The 17,159-nt window shown below is 46.7% G+C and overlaps 1 protein-coding gene across 2 annotated transcripts in view; it reads right to left on the minus strand.

The window, feature by feature from the left end:
• The window catches only part of LOC131675479 (inositol hexakisphosphate and diphosphoinositol-pentakisphosphate kinase-like), a 376,646-nt gene that overhangs the window by 350,294 nt on the left and 9,193 nt on the right, over nucleotides 1–17,159 (minus strand). For both annotated transcript variants that reach the window (XM_058954475.1, XM_058954476.1), the window contains exon 2: nucleotides 1,820–1,956. In XM_058954475.1, the coding sequence (XP_058810458.1) occupies nucleotides 1,820–1,956 (137 nt within the window). The remainder of the gene's footprint in view (nucleotides 1–1,819; nucleotides 1,957–17,159) is intronic.

Raw genomic sequence — 17,159 nt, forward strand, 5'->3', positions numbered from 1 at the left:
CTTCGAATTCACTGAACTTCACTTATAATGTCTTATCTAAATGTAGGATTCCCCGCTTTTTCTGAATTCGGAGTCAAAAATAATCTCAAATTACTTTAAAAATCATATCCCATCCCATGAACAAGCTTATCACAAAATGTGCCAATTAAAAAATAGAGATTTTTATCTAAACCATTATATAAATAAACGTGTATTTTGGATTTTAGAAGAGATAGACGGGTGGCCTAATTGTAAGACATTCGTTATATGTATATGTAACGTATCATGCATGTCACCAATTAATTTTAACATTAAAAATTTTTTTTGTATCATTTGATTAATTATATCAAAATTCTTAGCTGTTTCAACTTACTTTACCGGGATTTATAACCATAATAACATACGAGGGTGGTCCGATAAGTACTTAGCCTCACCGCCCGATGGCGCCACTCTCGCAAAAGAAATATTCTATCACGTAGATTCTCGATGGTTACTGTCAAGATTTCAGCCGGATCGAAGTTGTAGTTTATTTTTGAGAGCGTGTGAAAGCAAGTGTGTCCGTTGATTTTTGAAAAATGAAAAAAGAACAGTATCGGTCGGTGATTCTATTCTTGTTTTTGGAAGGGAAATCGCGCAGCGAAATCAAAAAGCGCTTGGATGCTGTGTACGGTGACTCTTCTCCTTCGATGGTGACCGTCAAAAATTGGTTTAACGAGTTTCAACGTGGTCGAACGTCGATTTTGGAAGAGTCATGTCCAGGTGCTCCGAAAACGGCTACCACGGAGGATAACGTGACAAAAATTCACGATCTCGTATTGGCAGATCGACGATCGAAGGTGCGCGAGATAGCTAAGATCGTAGGCATCTCAAAAGACCGTTTGGGTCATGTCCTGCATGAAATTTTGGGCATAAGAAAGCTATCGGCGCGATGGGTGCCGCGTTTGCTCACTCCGGACAACAAGCGCAACCGTGAGACAACTTCAGAGCAATATCTGACGCTGTTTAAGCGCAATCCGAAGGAGTTTCTGCGTCGTTTCGTGACAGTCGACGAAACATGGATCCACTGGTAGACACCAGAGACCAAGGAACAGTCGAAACAGTGGACTTTACCCGGCGAAAGTGCTCCGAAGAAGGCGAAGACTGCCCATCGGCTGGAAAGATGATGGCCACCGTTTTCTGGGATTCACAAGGTATGATCTACATCGACTACCTGGAGAGGGGCAAAACGATCACAGGGCTGCACTATGCCGAATTATTGGGCCGATTCGACGTCGAATTGCAGAAAAAACGGCCCCATTTGGAGAAGAAAAAAGTGCTCTTCCACCATGACAACGCACCGGTTCACACCTCCGCCGTCGCCATGGCCAAATTGGTCGAATTAGGCTACGAACTGCTGCCTCATCTACCGTATTCTCCAGATTTAGCCCCGTGCGACTTCTTTTTGTTTCCAAACTTTAAAAAGTCACTCGCCGGGCATAAATTTGAGTCGAATGAGGAGGTAATCGCTGCCACGGAAGCCTACTTTTCAGACCTGGAGGAAACGTATTATTCAGACGGGTTAAAGAAGTTGGAGCATCGCTGGGTCAAGTGTATCGAACTAAAAGGAGACTATGTTGAAAAATAAAACGCCACTTATCCAAAATTTTCGTTTTTCTTTTGTAGGCTAAGTACTTATCAGACCACCCTCGTAAACTAAAATTATATAAAAATAGACATCTGCAATCCAGTTATAAAATTAGTGATGATTTCTAATGTAGAAATTTATCTAAGAAGTCACATGGGATCCCGTGTAAATCTAGCCGGATAAGTTTGAGTTAATAACTTATTTATTTATATATACCTAGGATTCAATCGATTGACAGACTCTTCTCCTGGCTCTTCAATATTTCTTTGGAGATCAGCACGAATTTTCTTCAATAAAGGTGTACAAATTCCTTGGCCGATTGTTAATTTTTCTTGTACAGTTAGTCCGTATTCCTAAAAATTACATAGGATTTAGTATATTTTCATATATATAGTGTACACATGTTAATATAAAAATATAGGTGGATAATGCTATCTGTTATTGAAACTTACAATTAGTTACCAGTACATATTAATTAACCATGGTGTGTAAGACTAATAATTTTCTTAATTTCATCCAAAATAAGCATTTAAACACATAAGAGGTCTGTTCAAAAAGTATCGCGAATTTTGTATGTTTTCAAAAATTATTTATTTATTCATGAATATCTTTTTTGGTCGAAGTTGAGTAGCACAGTCAACATCCGGAATACGTCCGCGCACTTTATTTTGTTTTTCACACAAAATTTGATATAGATTCTTTGATCCATTTTTCAGAATAGGCAAAAATCGAAGACGAGCCAAAACACATCCAAGCAAAACAGCTATAAAAATTAACTAAACATCCGAAATGGCCGACCTTGTCAGAATAAGTAAGGAACATGAGTACCAACATAACGCTACAAAAAAATCAAAAATACGTAGCCCACGGAAATTCAAAATTCGTAATACTTTTTGAACAGACATCGTATAATAACATTACAAAATTTGTTACCCAGTAGTGGAATTAATTTTATGTTTGCTGGTCTAAATATGACCTAAATTAAACTGACCTAAAACGAACATTTAAAAAAATATATAAATCTAGAAATATAAAAAAATAGAAAATTTTCACACTTATTTATTATAAACTACTAAGCATTTACTTTGCAGTTGTAAAATGCTATTGTAAAATACTTCTTTGTAAGGATATTCTTTTATCCATTTCTTGAGTTTTGATTTTTTACTGTTTTTATATTTAACCGTCTTGAGTTCCTTACGTAATTTGTTAAATTTAACAATCACTCTTATATGAATGGTTTTGAAGCTTATATGCTTTATTATTTTAGGGATATATATGCTGTTGTATCTAATTATTTAATTTTTATTTCTGCATGTTTGTACGAGTGAACTTATTGATAGACACACTATCAAAAGGAAATGTACTGATAAACATTTAGTAGAAATCCTAGATAGGATTGTTGCAATGTATTTTGCGATAACGAGGGCTTGTCTAAGGAACCGCGCGTAAAAGCCATTTCATATAGCAAAATCACTATTTCTTTTTGTTAAAATTAAACAGAATTTTACCTGAGGCTACCTTTTGTTAGATAAATAAAACACTCGCGCACACTCTTTGTTTGACGTACCGTTGTAAATCGAATAGGCTTGCGAAAACTTGCAGCAACGATTACACCCTCTGCATACACTCCTCATCGACCTGGAGCTGCACATAGATGGAACTAGAGCCAAACAGAGCGCTAGAGTGCGCAACTGAATTTAGGGCGAGTACAGTGTATCCGGTTTTGACTAAACGAAATCGGCCAGTGAAACATTGAATCTATTTCACAGATAAAAAAGGCATTGTGCATTGATCACAAAAGTGATGTACCATGTCACACAGTGTGCTACCCACAGCAATGATGTTACCGACCATCCGTAGTACAGACTATTTACGGACAACGAGGTAGTTGCCAAACTCAACCTTTTCATAGCAGCAGGGCTTCAAAAGTATCGGGAGAAGGTATCTGAGCACAACCAGGCTGCTGCAGGAGCAGTAACAATGAGATGCCTGAACAAGAAAATCCTTGAGGCATACAAACAATGTCCTTGCTTGCCCCGAAGGTTTAAGACCTCAAAAAGCCCTGTCTGCTGAAAAACAGTTCAATCGTTATGGTACAATAAATATGTGCTACATGATTGACAGCAACAACATCGATTAAAAGAATCAATTACCGTGTCAGACTTCAAGAGAAGGACGTGGACTCAATGCAGTAGACCCAGGAAGATCAAAAAACTCTACCGTCAAGCTAGATGATACATCCGGACGATAAATTTCCAGGATAAATTTACCTTGAACTACGGATCAAGGTTATCTGAAAGTATTCCAATCCACCTAAAAAACCCTAATATGTAACCCGAGAGAATACGCCACCCTCGTAATGCCCTTATGGCCAAGCGGAAGGCAACGGACTGCTCAACAGTTGGATCCGTGGCCAGAGATGTCGACAGGACAGTGAGAAGTTGGAGAACCAAATTTACCGGGGACAACGGTCAGATAATTGACATTTTCCTAAAAAGACTTGTAGCTTAACGTGTACCAGCTGGATTGACAGAGGAGATGCTGCCATACCTACAGGACGTGTTGACGGGCTCGGCACAGATCTGGTACCTGATCAACAACTAGGACTGGGCTAATAGCTTGACTTCGGACTTGATGCAAAGGAATGGTGCGGCACAAGCATATAGCAGCAACAAAGACTGGAAAGAGTACTCCATAGCAGGTATCAGGAACCGCATGAGCCCGTCCGTATACATTAGACCAAGCTGTAAGCTATGGTCAACAAGCTCTATCCTCCAATGTCACCTTGAGAGATCATGAGCCTCCTCGATCCGATCCTTTTGTAAACAAGGAAAGGTAAGTTAGCAAATAAAAGCCAAAATAAGGCAACGTCGACTCAAAGTCAGTGTCGAGAGATCGACTCCTCGAAAGCCTTTTAATGTGCGAAATGCTGTAGACTAATGTAGCTTAAGGTACCCGATAGAGTAAGGTACTACTACCTAGTTTTTCTGAGGGTAGAGCACGAAATGCATAGGCTTACGAGGAAGATGATCGCTGCTTGCGTTATCGAACCATCGACTAGCGGATGGCCAAACCCGGTAATCATAATAAAGAAGGCAAATGACTCGTATCATTTTCGCATTGATTTTAGAGCAATAAATCGAGTAACTAAGGCAGATGCCTGTTCCATCCCCTACATGCAGGATAAACTTAGACGCTTGAGAAGTATAATATATATATATATATATATATACAAGAAACCAAGTATATCACCACTCTGAACTTGAAATCATTACCAGACATCGCTGAAAGAGGAACTCGTCCATTAATAACATTTACACTACCTGGAATGAAGCATTTTCAATTCAAGAATATGCCTTTTAGATTATTGTTTCCAGGAATGACCTTTCATCGAGCGATTGATTCCGTTATCGATCCAAAGATGGACCTTTATGCTTTCTGAGGGCGAAACCACGTGCGCGCGAATTCGCGATCCGCGACAAAAAGAACAAACAGACTTTCCCGCAGTGCGAATTGTTCCTTTCGTCTTCGAGCGTCTGCAAAGTAAAGGTAAGCTGGTCAGCTTAATCTCGCGTCCGCGATTGCATGCATGTTAATTAATTTTCCGTATTCGAAGCGAAGCGTGCATGTTATAGCTCTGCTAACAAAGAGCGGCGAGCGATTCGACACTGTTTGTTGTCGTCGTGCGAGCGCCACCGTAAACATAAACACGCGAGCCAATTCTAGTGTAGCATTCAGAGAGGACAATAAAGAATTTTCGTTTGTGATATTGACCGGTGCTTTCGAAGTGTTTATTCCGTATCGATTCCACTCCCGTAGATTTGTTGGTTGACTGATATCCGTTCCGTCTTGCTCTCCGACTCTCGTATTGAATATAAGTAATTACGTGCGCTTTTCAATACGATTACGCGGATAAAAATAATTAAACGGTAGCAACCCCGTTACATGGCGCCCAACGCAAAAGAACCTATAGTGTTTCTGATTGTTCAAAACACCAGTTCTTCACAGTGACCTTGCGCTCAGTCAACCAGCGACTTAGGTGGCAATCAAGTGTTGTTGTGCACACTTGATATTGAAGGCCACAATAGTAAACATAGCCTGTTAGTTAGCTTGCGAAGGCCCGCCGCGGCGTAAAATTGTAAACATTAGCTGTAAGCGCGTGCGAGTGCGACCGAACGACTCTTAGAAGCGTAAACACCAATAAATTTTGAAAGTTGCCGCAAGTCAATAATATTGTACCCGTTGGCCCGGGAAAAACTAACACCGGCAACTTTCAAACGAAATTAATTCAATTTGATAATTTTATTAGATATCGTGTTGTTTTAACGTAAACGTTTTTTTTAATATTACTAGCTGCGGTTATTGGTGATTGCGCGACGCTCGTTATAATATTAGATACTAACTCACACAGCCGCGCTAACAAACAGTTAGCGCGCCTAATAAGTAGAGTCATTATATTGCGTAATAACGAGCGAAGAGTCTTTCGGCAAACACAGTATTAACCGCCCTTGATCGAGCCTAGTATCGGCTAATAAAATTTTTTTACTTGCGTACGATTTTTTTAAAACAGCACTCGCACTCGTACCACGCGTAACAAGCGTGTAAATTTCGCGTGAAACAAGCCGCAAATAACTAACAGAAGAAAATGGATCGCACTCAAACAGAAGTAGAAAACTGGGTATTGACGCTCCAGGAGGAGGAAATTGACGAATACCTAGAACACCTGGAGCTCAAAACAAGCGGGAATAAGCTCTCGAGAACTGGACGTCTGCAAAGCTGGTTGCTTGGAGACTACTCCGCGACGGATTTCGCGGAAGTCAACAACCGGCCCAACAATCCGGCAAAAAGGGCAGCCTTACGCTCGGACCTAATAGTATCCCTATGCGCGGAACATACAGCATCCGAGCAAGAGGGAGAACACCCGCTAGCCCAGCTGATGCAGAGCGCGGAGGTAATATCGCGAGTACAGAAAACCGCGATAAACATCGCGAATGTCCTGGACAGCGGCGAGAACATGAACAGTAATAACTGTATTACTATAACGGCTGATGATGGCAGCCAGTTCCAACTCCCGCCGGTATTCGCGGTGATGATCCAAGACCTCATTTTCCGCTCCAGAGAAAATGTGAAGAAATTGGAGCGGCTAGACTCACTGAGAGTGAATGTATCGAGTCTAACAAAAGTGTTAGACCAGATTTACAGTAACTGCAGCAACGTAAAGGACCAACTGGACGACCTGTCTGCCAGGATGAACGCATTAGAAAACGCCGAAAACAGAAATATACGGCAAGACAATGCGAATAGTTCCCACGAAGCACGGCAACAGTAGAACACGCGTAGGAGCGTAGAATTTCAGGACACCTTCACGTACCATTACGACACCAGGCTACCCCAGAGCACTCCAGCTGGAATCAATGCTGAAGTGGACAATCACCCGCCAAGCACGTGGTCATCCCAACAGACATCAAACCCGTGGTCGACAACAAGGGACGTCGGTCGCATTGTCCGATGGAAACTCAGGTTCTCTGGAGAGGGCAAGGCGAGCATCGACACCTTCTTGTCAAGACTGGACAACTCGAGGAGTAGCGCAGGACTCACGGAATACGAGATGCTTCTAGCCGTATCCGAGCTACTCGTCGGTCCTGCCCTTGTCTGGTACGAGGCGATGAGGGAGGAATGGCTCTCCTACGCAGATTTCGAGGCAGACGCGAGAAAGTGGTTTGGGACCAGCGTGCAGTAGCAGCAGCGTTTAATGAAGGGGGTTCAGAGCCGATATCAGGGCCCAGACGAACCAGTGAACGTTTACCTCGCTAATATGATGGGCCTGATGAATCGGCTGAACCCTAAGATGGCGCACGATAGTCAACTGGACCTGCTACATGCCAACTTTCTCCCGGATATTCAGGGTCAAATACGAAGGTCCGAAGTGGACTCCATACAGACCCTGAACGCCCTGGCCACGGCGGCCCAAAATAGCTGGCATCAGCGAAGGCTAGAACGGGTGGTACCAGATCCTCAGTCAACTTTATACCCGGAGTTAGCGTACCACCCTCGCGTCGATGCAAGCAAGGGCCGTAAGGGTAAAATGGCAGCAATGTCCGGCGACAAACCGGAGGTCAGTGACAGATTGGACCGCATGGAGAAGGTACTCGAGAAGGTGACGCACCAGGTCGTCTACACGCCGACGCCCTCTGGGGCGACACCTAATCCGAGCCTGGAGGCGGTCGACGGCAAGAAGAAGGCCCCACGCACAGGAATGTATTGAGCCAAGTACTGCTATCTCTCAAGGAGATATCGGAGGGGATAAAAAATAATCACGCCTGCAAAAACCTGACCTCCGAGGACCGAGCTAAGAAGCCGGAGCCTCCTCGCAGACGAGACAGGGATTTCACTAAGCCACTCAAATGCGTCGAATGTGGTCTACTGGAGTACAGCAGGAAGTACTGTCCCCAATGTAATAAGGAAAACGAGCGAAGGAGTGGTTAGGTGGGGTTGACCCCACTCCTTCGTCCCCCAACCTAAACCCTGTTAATGAGATCTCGCGGCCTTCGTCAACACAGTCCACACCGCTAGTAGCGAGTTTGTTGAGCGATGAAAGCGGGAACTCCCCTGGTGACGCCGATGACGAACATGGCGGTAGAGCGAACGCGGAGAGAAAGGGTAATGACGTTAGTAAAGCCCAAGACCCTAGACCGGCCGAGGTGGTGGCGAATGGTTCGCACACGCCCTCGGGGGCGCGGGTAGCGGCAAATAAACCGTCAAAGGGTAACCCTATGGAAACTCCGGTCGTTCAAACCGAGGTGGTTCGAACGGCAAGTGACGTCGCTTTATCCCATGAGAGTACAGTGGCTAGCGCTATGGTATGCAAGGAGCAGAGCCGTGGAGTCGCCGAAACTGTTTCCCAATATTCCCCGGAACAGGAAACGCGCTGGTGGCTGCCGGTGAAAATAGGAGATTTCCGCTTACGGGCTCTCTATGATCCGGGAGCTTCCACTACGATGGGTAGTAATGCTCTGCAGATAGCGTCTGTGCTAGGCGTCAGATTAGATACCACCCACGCGGGTACGGCAAAGCTACCCGATGGTCGTAATTTGACGATCGTTGGTCACGCCTGGTTACCGTTCACCGTTGGGGAGATGACGATGCCGACGAGGGTAGCTATCCTCCCAACCCTCGTCGAGGAATGTATTTTAGGAGTAGACTTCGTCAGATTGTTCAGAGCGGTACTTGACCCCGACGACAAGACGTTACTATTCAAGGAATCACAGGCCAAGATGAAGCTAGAGGTAGCTAGCTTGGAGGCTGGTCCGAGATTAGCTACGATCGGACTAGCCGAGGTGACGGCCACTCAACAGGCGTCATTGCAGAGGACCATCGACGAGGATTTATCGCAAGCCCCTGTGGGCTTAGGATGCGCAGCGGGCATTGAACACGATATTCGGGTCGGTGATACGAAACCGATCAAACAACGCTACTATCCGATATCATATAAGGTCGAGCGAGAAATGCATAGATTGGTAGGGGAGATGCTAGACCAAGGGGTGATAGAGCCAGCAGACACTGGCTGGTCGAGCCCAGTGGTTATGATACGCAAGAAGGACGGCTCGTATCGATTTTGTATAGACTTCAGAAAGGTCAACAAGGTCACCGAGCCGAATGCGTACCCCTTACCGTTCATGTAAGTATACTGAGGCGTTTGCGAAACGTACGCTATATCTCAACGCTCGACCTCAGTAGCGCGTATCATCAAATTCCACTCAAGACCGAATCTCGACCGATCACTGCCTTTACCGTACCCGGACTGGGGCATTACCAGTTCGTGCGGATGTCGTTCGGTCTCTCGTACGCCGACGCCACCTTCCAACGGTTGATAGATAACGTGATCGGCCCCGAGTTTGGCGATTTCGCCTTCGCCTATTTGGACGATATCATAGTAGTATCGTCCAAATTTGAGGATCACCTGCAGCATCTTAAAACCGTATTGGATAGGTTGTGCGGAGCCGGACTCTCGATTAATCGAGAGAAGAGCGTCTTCTGCAAGCCTGAGGCCAAATATCTGGGCTTGTTGATCAACCGCGAGGGTATCAGGCCAGACCCTGAAAAGGTAAGCTCTATCGTGGAGTACGCACGGCCAGGAAACGTGCGACAGCTGCGCACGTTCCTGGGGGTTGCTTCATGGTACCGCCGATTCTTGAGTGACTTCGCCACACACGCTCAACCATTAACGAAGCTGACGGGGAAAAAGAGCATATATGTGTGGGGAGAGGATCAAGAACAAGCCTTCGCTAAACTTAAGGCACTCATGATATCCGCACCACGCCTCGGATTGCCGGAACCCGACGGGCAGTACGTGCTGGAGACAGATGCTAGCGCTATGGGAATCGGTGCCATCCTGATACAAAGAGTAGGAGACGGAGACCGGATCATCGAGTACGCTAGCAGAGTCCATAACCCGGCGGAGCAAAACTACTCAGCCACGGAGCGCGAGTGCTTGGCGGTTGTGTGGGCCATCCAAAAGCTCCGCCCATACATAGAGGCGTACCGGTTCACGGACCACAACAGTCTGAAATGGCTATATAACCTGAAAAACCCGATTGGACGTCTAGCCCGATGGGCCTTGCAACTCCAAGGCCATACTTTCGAGATCAAATATCGAAAGGGGGCAGACAATGTGTTGCCCGACGCATTATTACGCGCCTTTGAGCCCACAAAGGCTGAGGTTAGCACAATAGACCAACCGAAGTCAAGAAACGGCGCCTGGTACACGAAACAATTCCGGCTCGTCGAGAGCCACCCAGAAGATTATCCGGATTGGAAGGTAGTTGGCCAGGTGATGTACCACCCAAAGCCAAACTACGACTACCAAGGGGAAGATGGATATGAGGACGTATGGAAACTCGTCGTGCCTCCGGAGGAACGCAAGGCGGTATTGTTCGAGAGCCACGACCTTGAGACTGCAGGACACTTGGGACGCGAGAAGACCTTCGCCCGCATCGCCCAGTCCTATTATTGGCCAGGGATGTACGCGGACGTTAAGGGATACGTCCAAAAGTGTCAGGTCTGTCAACAGTGCAAGGTTGAACAGCGACTGCCGCGCGGGATCATGCAAAATCGAACGTTGTCCACGCCTTGTCAAGTGATCGCGGGCGACATTGCCGGGCCCTTCCCGAAGAGCCCTCGAGGGCACGAATACGTACTGGTATTCATCGATGTGTTCACACGATGGGTCGAGTGTATACCCATACGTAGGGCCAATGGCAAGACGATCACGAAGGAACTCCAGGAACGGGTAATCCTGCGCTTCCGTACGCTGATGATCTTGTCCGATAATGGCACCGAGTTCCGCAACCAGCTAGTAGACGGGTACCTAAGAGACCAGGGGATAAAACGGACCTTTACCCCAACCTACACCCCGCAGGCTAACCCTACGGAAAAGGTTGACCGTACCTTAAAGACGATGATAACCTCGTACCTGCGAGAGAATCACAAAGAATGGGACCGAGCGCTTCCCGAACTCATGTTCGCGTTGAACACGGCCGTCCACAGTTCCACGGGGAAGCCCTGCCATGCTCAACTACGGCAGGCAACCGGAAGCCCCAAATACTCTTCGGATACGAATGGACGAGCTTGTCGCTCGAGAGGAGAGTTTGCTCCGAATTGGACGGTGGAACGAACATATGCAGAATAACCGTTCCACTATTCAGCAAGCTCAAGAGAGCGCCTCGGACGAGTCCCTGAGACAGGCGAGGTATTATAACGCCAAGCACAGGGCTCATAGGTTTAAAGAAGGGGACTGGGTGTGGAAGAAGAATCGCGTGTTGTCCTGCGCGGCACAGGGCATTTCCGCGAAGTTAGCGCCCAAGTTCATAGGTCCCTTTATCGTCACGAAGGTACTCGGTACCAATTCGTATCGCCTTGCCAACCAACAGGAAGAGGTCACGGAGTTAATACACGCCAAGGACCTCAAGCCCTACTATGGGCAAGATGACGACTTATCGGAAGATGGGACCCGACGACAAGATGAGGACGAGACCTCTATCACCGAGGGAACCGAGGCGACGAGTGTCCCGCCTAATGCGAGCGATGCGACGACACGCGGAAACAAGCGCGCCGACATTGCGGATAACACACTCCGGAATAATAAGGCGACAACTCCGAGCTCCCCTCGTCACACCCGTCCCAATCTCCCCGACCAAGTCCCGATAAACACCTCTTCTACTAACGCGGTGAAGCGCCCACGAGGGAGACCTCGCAAGTACGCGCTAACCACACACATTACACAGCATCGACAGAATACACGAGCTCCCCCTCCCATCGTCGGGAAAAGGAAGAGGGGTAGACCGCCGAGAACGCCGACCGTGGATGCATGAGGCCCAGCGAATGAAGGACCTGGGACCGACGCCAAGGACCCCACCTTCTACCCCGGTGACGAAGGACCTGGGCAGCCGGACAGGCGCCCACCTTCGATACCCGAGGAAAATATTCCGGATACTGATGTGTGGGATTGTTACAGGATGCAGATCACGCTCGAACAGTTCGAGCAGACAGCGGCCGCCCTCATCGGGTTGGACTTGGGCCCCGCCGTAGAAGGGGTGGTCAACGCCGCTCTCCACCTCATCAGCATTAAGAAGGGGGAAGAGGAGCAAGCGCGGGCGCGAGCTCACGAGAGCTCATCGTCCGTGCTAATAGAAGAAATTCCCTTCGAAGAGACCGCCCCAAACCCGTCAACGGCGCCCGGGATCACGCCCGCCGAGATCGACCCACTGCCTGGACCTCCAGCGGAAGCCATTCCCCCGAAGGCCCCACCAACCTCCGTTTGTACCCAAACAGAGGAGACCTTCGCTGACGCGACCTGGCGCCCCAGGTTCACGAGCCAAGCGTCCCCGCCTGGCAAACGAACCTGGGAGGAGATAGTGGAGGGGTTGAGGGAGGTCGAGCAAGGTTGGACGACCCTCAACTCCCTCCAACGGGCCGTGTATGCAGAGTACGACGCATACTTGTACACGGCTGCGGGACGCCGCCCCGATGGAATGGACCATTGGAGTAAGGTGGTGTCCCGCAGACGCCAGTTCGCCCTGGCGCTAAAAGAGGTCCAGCGCCGTCACCGCCAGGCCCTCGAGGTCCCGGCGAGTGACACACCTGTAGGCCTCTCCCAGTCTCCAGTCATCGGAGCCAGACCAGCGGCTCCGGGGGCCGGGTCGGAGGCCAAGACACACCAGGGCCTACGGACGTGCGGGGTGAACCTGGTGGTTAATGTGGTCGGCAGCAATGGGGGTCAAGCAACGGAACCCATCCACATTAACCTCGTGGTAGGGTCCGCGGGTGAGGACCCCACGGTCGAAAGGCCGTTGTGGTCCGCCCCGAACCGGCGGAACGGGTTTCCACTGACCCCCCGAGAGCGAGGCCTCTCACGGGGCACCCTCTCCCGCGCTCATTGGTCCCCGCGTGCGGCAACACGCCGACCTGGTCCAGGAGAGACTGGGATGGGAGGCACGCGGGCGTCCTCCGTTAGATGATGAAGCCCAGGAGGAACCAGCAAGACCAACCCGCGGGGTCCACACTGGAAGAGGGCTGTGACGGTAAACGTCAAATCAGCGCTAATTGCCTAACCTATTGCCTGTGGGGGCAGCACTTACCGGGAGACGAAAAATGTAACAACGGAATTCGGCACACGAGCAGACGGAACGCGTGCGATTGAAAACGAACCAGTGGAGATCTAGCTACCGGTACGGAAGCCACAAAATTCGAGGTTCGCGAACTAATTGCCGATACGTGTCCCAGTGTCCAGGATAATTGTCACCGAGCTACACGGTGTGCAGACCTCAGCCAGCTGAAAAAGCAGCATCGTTACCTGCGGCATCAAGAGTGTGTGTGTGTGAGGTTTCGCCATCGAAGGCGAAACTACGTGCGCGTGAATTCGCGATCCGCGACAAAAAGAATAAACAGACTTCCCCGCAGTGCGAATTGTTCCCTTCGTCTTCGTGCGTCTGCAAAGTAAAGGTAAGCTGACCAGCTTAATCTCGCGACCACGATTGCATGCATGTTAATTAATTTTCCGTATTCGAAGCGAAGCGTGCATGTATTAGCTCTGCTAACAAAGAGCGGCGAGCAATTCGACACTGTATGTTGTCGTCGTGCGAGCGCCACCGTAAAGATAAACACGCGAGCCAATTCTAGTGTAGCATTCAGAGAGGACAATAAAGAATTTTCGTTCGTGATATTGACCGGTGCTTTCGAAGTGTTTATTCCGTATCGATTCCACTCCCGTAGATTTGTTGGTTGACTGATATCCGTTCCGTCTTGCTCTCCGACTCTCGTATTGAATATAAGTAATTACGTGCGCTTTTCAATAAGATTACGCGGATAAAAATAATTAACCGGTAGCAACTCCGTTACATTACTTATAATTCCATTTATTGATGATGATAATTATCCACTTTTAAAGTCTCTGGATTGCTTTAGTATAAATATTGACCCATCAAAACACAAGAACAATATTAACTTTCAAAAACTGATAACTACCGCCATGACTATACATCAGAATGATAGTTCATCTATAACTGATCCGAACATAGCAACTAATAAATTAATGGACAACATACAACATTTTATTTAAAAAGCCCAAATAAATAGCACCACTCCAAAAAACAAGCAGATGAAACCAAGAAAATGAAATCATGGATAACTAAAACGATACTTCTTCCGTGTAAAATTAAAGAAAAACTCTATCAATTTTGGTATAATGATCTCAATAACATAGATAAAAATAAAAATTATAAGCAGTATGTCAAACTCCTGGACAAAGTTATCAACAAAGGTAAAGAAAATTTTGATAAAAAACTGATTGAATCACCTGTAAATAACCCAAAAAGTTCAGTAATAAATAATAAATTAGGTAAAAATACAATGAAAAGCAAAACTATTGATTATGTAATTGATGATAACACAAAAATAACAGATTCCAAAGAAATTACAGATAAAATGAACAAATTTTTCTGTAATATAAGTAAGGATCTAAGCAATAAAATTCCTGCTCCTCAGAATAACAATATTATCATGTCTACTATGAAACCTACAAGTTTATTTCTATATCCAACAAATAATTATGAAATTTGCGAAATAATTAGTGAAATGAAGAAAAAAAACGGAGAAATAGTTAACATCAATACCACTGTCCTAAAAATTTTCATAAACTTTATTATTACACCAATTGTTAATATAATAAATACTAGCATTGAAACAGAAATTTGGCTAGATGCATTAAAAAATGCAGTAATTATACCGATCCACAAAGTAAAAGAAAAATACATACTAACAAACTATAGACCAATATCTCTGATCTCCAATGTTGCTAAGATTTTTACAAAAATCGTTCATAAAAGATTTATGAAATTTATATACTATTATAACTTAATATCGAGCGAACAATTTGGTTTCCAAAAAAATAAAGGAACCGAAGATGCTCCCCACTATATATCAAATTTTATTTATAAACAACTGGACTCTAGTGATCCCATAGTTATTATCTTTTACGATCTAGTCAAAGCTCTCGACACGGTTGATCATAAAATTTTACTTGATAATTAATATAATTATGGTATACGAGGGTGGTCTGATAAGTACTTAGCCTCACCGACCGATGGCGCCACTCTCGCAAAAGAAATATTTTATCACGTAGTACAACCTTCTAGATGGTTACTGTTAAGATTTCAGCCGGATCAGAGTTGTAGTTTATTTTTGAGAGCATGTTAAAGCAAGTGTGTCCGTTGATTTTGTAACACGTACGTTAATAATTTAAGCCCGAACAACGTTGCGTCACAAATTATTTAAGTGGGAAGGTTCGGAAGGCGCACTCGCTTCGTCGCGGAAAATTAACGAGGGCTATGTCGTCCAGTACTATCGATAATCGCGGTTTGACTAGTTGCGAGAGAGACAGGTTGCATATATAAACTCATCGGTTCGGATGTTTTACACTTTATTAAAATCACAATATACATACGGCGTTGACGTGTGCGTCGGCCAAGTCCGGGCTAAGTCCATTCCGTGCGAATTAACGCACAGGAAACAGACTGTCGCCTTACAACTATCCCGCGAATTCCACGAGGGTGATGCGAATTCACGCATACGGCCACTCATCCGCGTCCGGCCGATACGATGCTTGGAGAGAGAGAAATCGAGGCGCGCACCGAAAAACAAAAAGGGTACCTGACCTTGGGAGGGAGCGCTACTGCGGAAGTCCGCGTCCACTGGGCCAACGATGTCGTCCTCAAAGGTGGATTTATGGATGTAGCTGGTCTTCCTCCTTGATGATGGTCGCTCGATGGCAATCAACTGCACAGACACTGGTTTTTGTCGCGAGGCTCAACTAGCTAGCAATTAGTTGCCGGTCAAAACCCTACTACTGTCCGATCTCGCCCCTCCCCACAGGCACCCAAAACGGCCGAGTGCCGCCGGCTACGCACACATGTGCGACTCATGCCGGCGACACTACTTCTCTCTCTCCTCCTCTGCTCTCCGCTCTTGCCCTATCCCTCCAACGCCAGGCATCTCCGCCGATCAGGAATCAAACCTGCAACAAAGCCACATCGTGCGTCGATACTCGGTTTTGATCAACCAAGACCGATGTGGCTGCGGCTCAGAGGAAGGCACGCGGAAGAGAGAGAGAGGCGAATAGGGCGATCGAACTCAACGATCGATTCGCCCGTCACAATTTTTGAAAAATGGAAAAAGAGCAGTATCGGTCGATGATTCGATTCTTGTTTTTGGAAGGGAAATCGCGCAGCGAAATCAAAAAGGGCTTGGATGCTGTGTACGGTGACTCTTCTCCTTCGATGGCAACCGTCAAAAATTGGTTTAACGAGTTTCAACGTGGTCGCACGTAGGTTTTTGATGAGCCATGTACAGGTGCTCCAAAAACGGTATCTACGGCAGATATCGTTACAAAAATTCACGATCTCGTATTGGCAGATCGACAATTGACGGTGCGCGATATAGCTGAGATCGTAGGTATTTCAAAAAACCGCATGGATCATGTCCTGCATGAAATTTTGGGCATGAGAAAGTTGTCGGCGTGATGGGTGCCGCGTTTGCTCACTCCGGACAACAACCACAACCGTGAGACAACTTCAGAGCAGTGTTTGACGCTGTTTAAGTGCATATCCAAAGAAGTTTTTGCATCGGTTCGTGACCGTCTACGAAGCATGGATCCACAATACACCAGAGACCAAGGAACTGTCGAAACAGTGGACTTTACCCGGCGAAAGTGCTCCGAAAAAGGCGAAGACTGCCCCATCGACCGGAAAGGTGATGGCCACCGTTTTCTGGAATTCACGAGGTGTGATCTACATCGACTACCTGGAGAGAGGCAAAACAGTCAGGGCTGTACTATGCCGAATTATTGGGCCGATTCGACGTCGAATTGCAGAAAAATGGCCCCATTTGGCGAAGAAAAATGTGCTCTTCCACCATAACAACGCACCGGCTCACACCTCCGTCGTCGCCATGGCCAAATTGGTGGAATTAGGCTACGAACTGCTGCCCCATCCACCGCATTCTC

This window comes from Phymastichus coffea, unplaced genomic scaffold, assembly GCF_024137745.1.
Source record: "Phymastichus coffea isolate CEN01 unplaced genomic scaffold, Cenicafe_Pcof_1.1 PCOF00023, whole genome shotgun sequence".
Lineage (NCBI taxonomy): Eukaryota > Metazoa > Arthropoda > Insecta > Hymenoptera > Eulophidae > Phymastichus > Phymastichus coffea.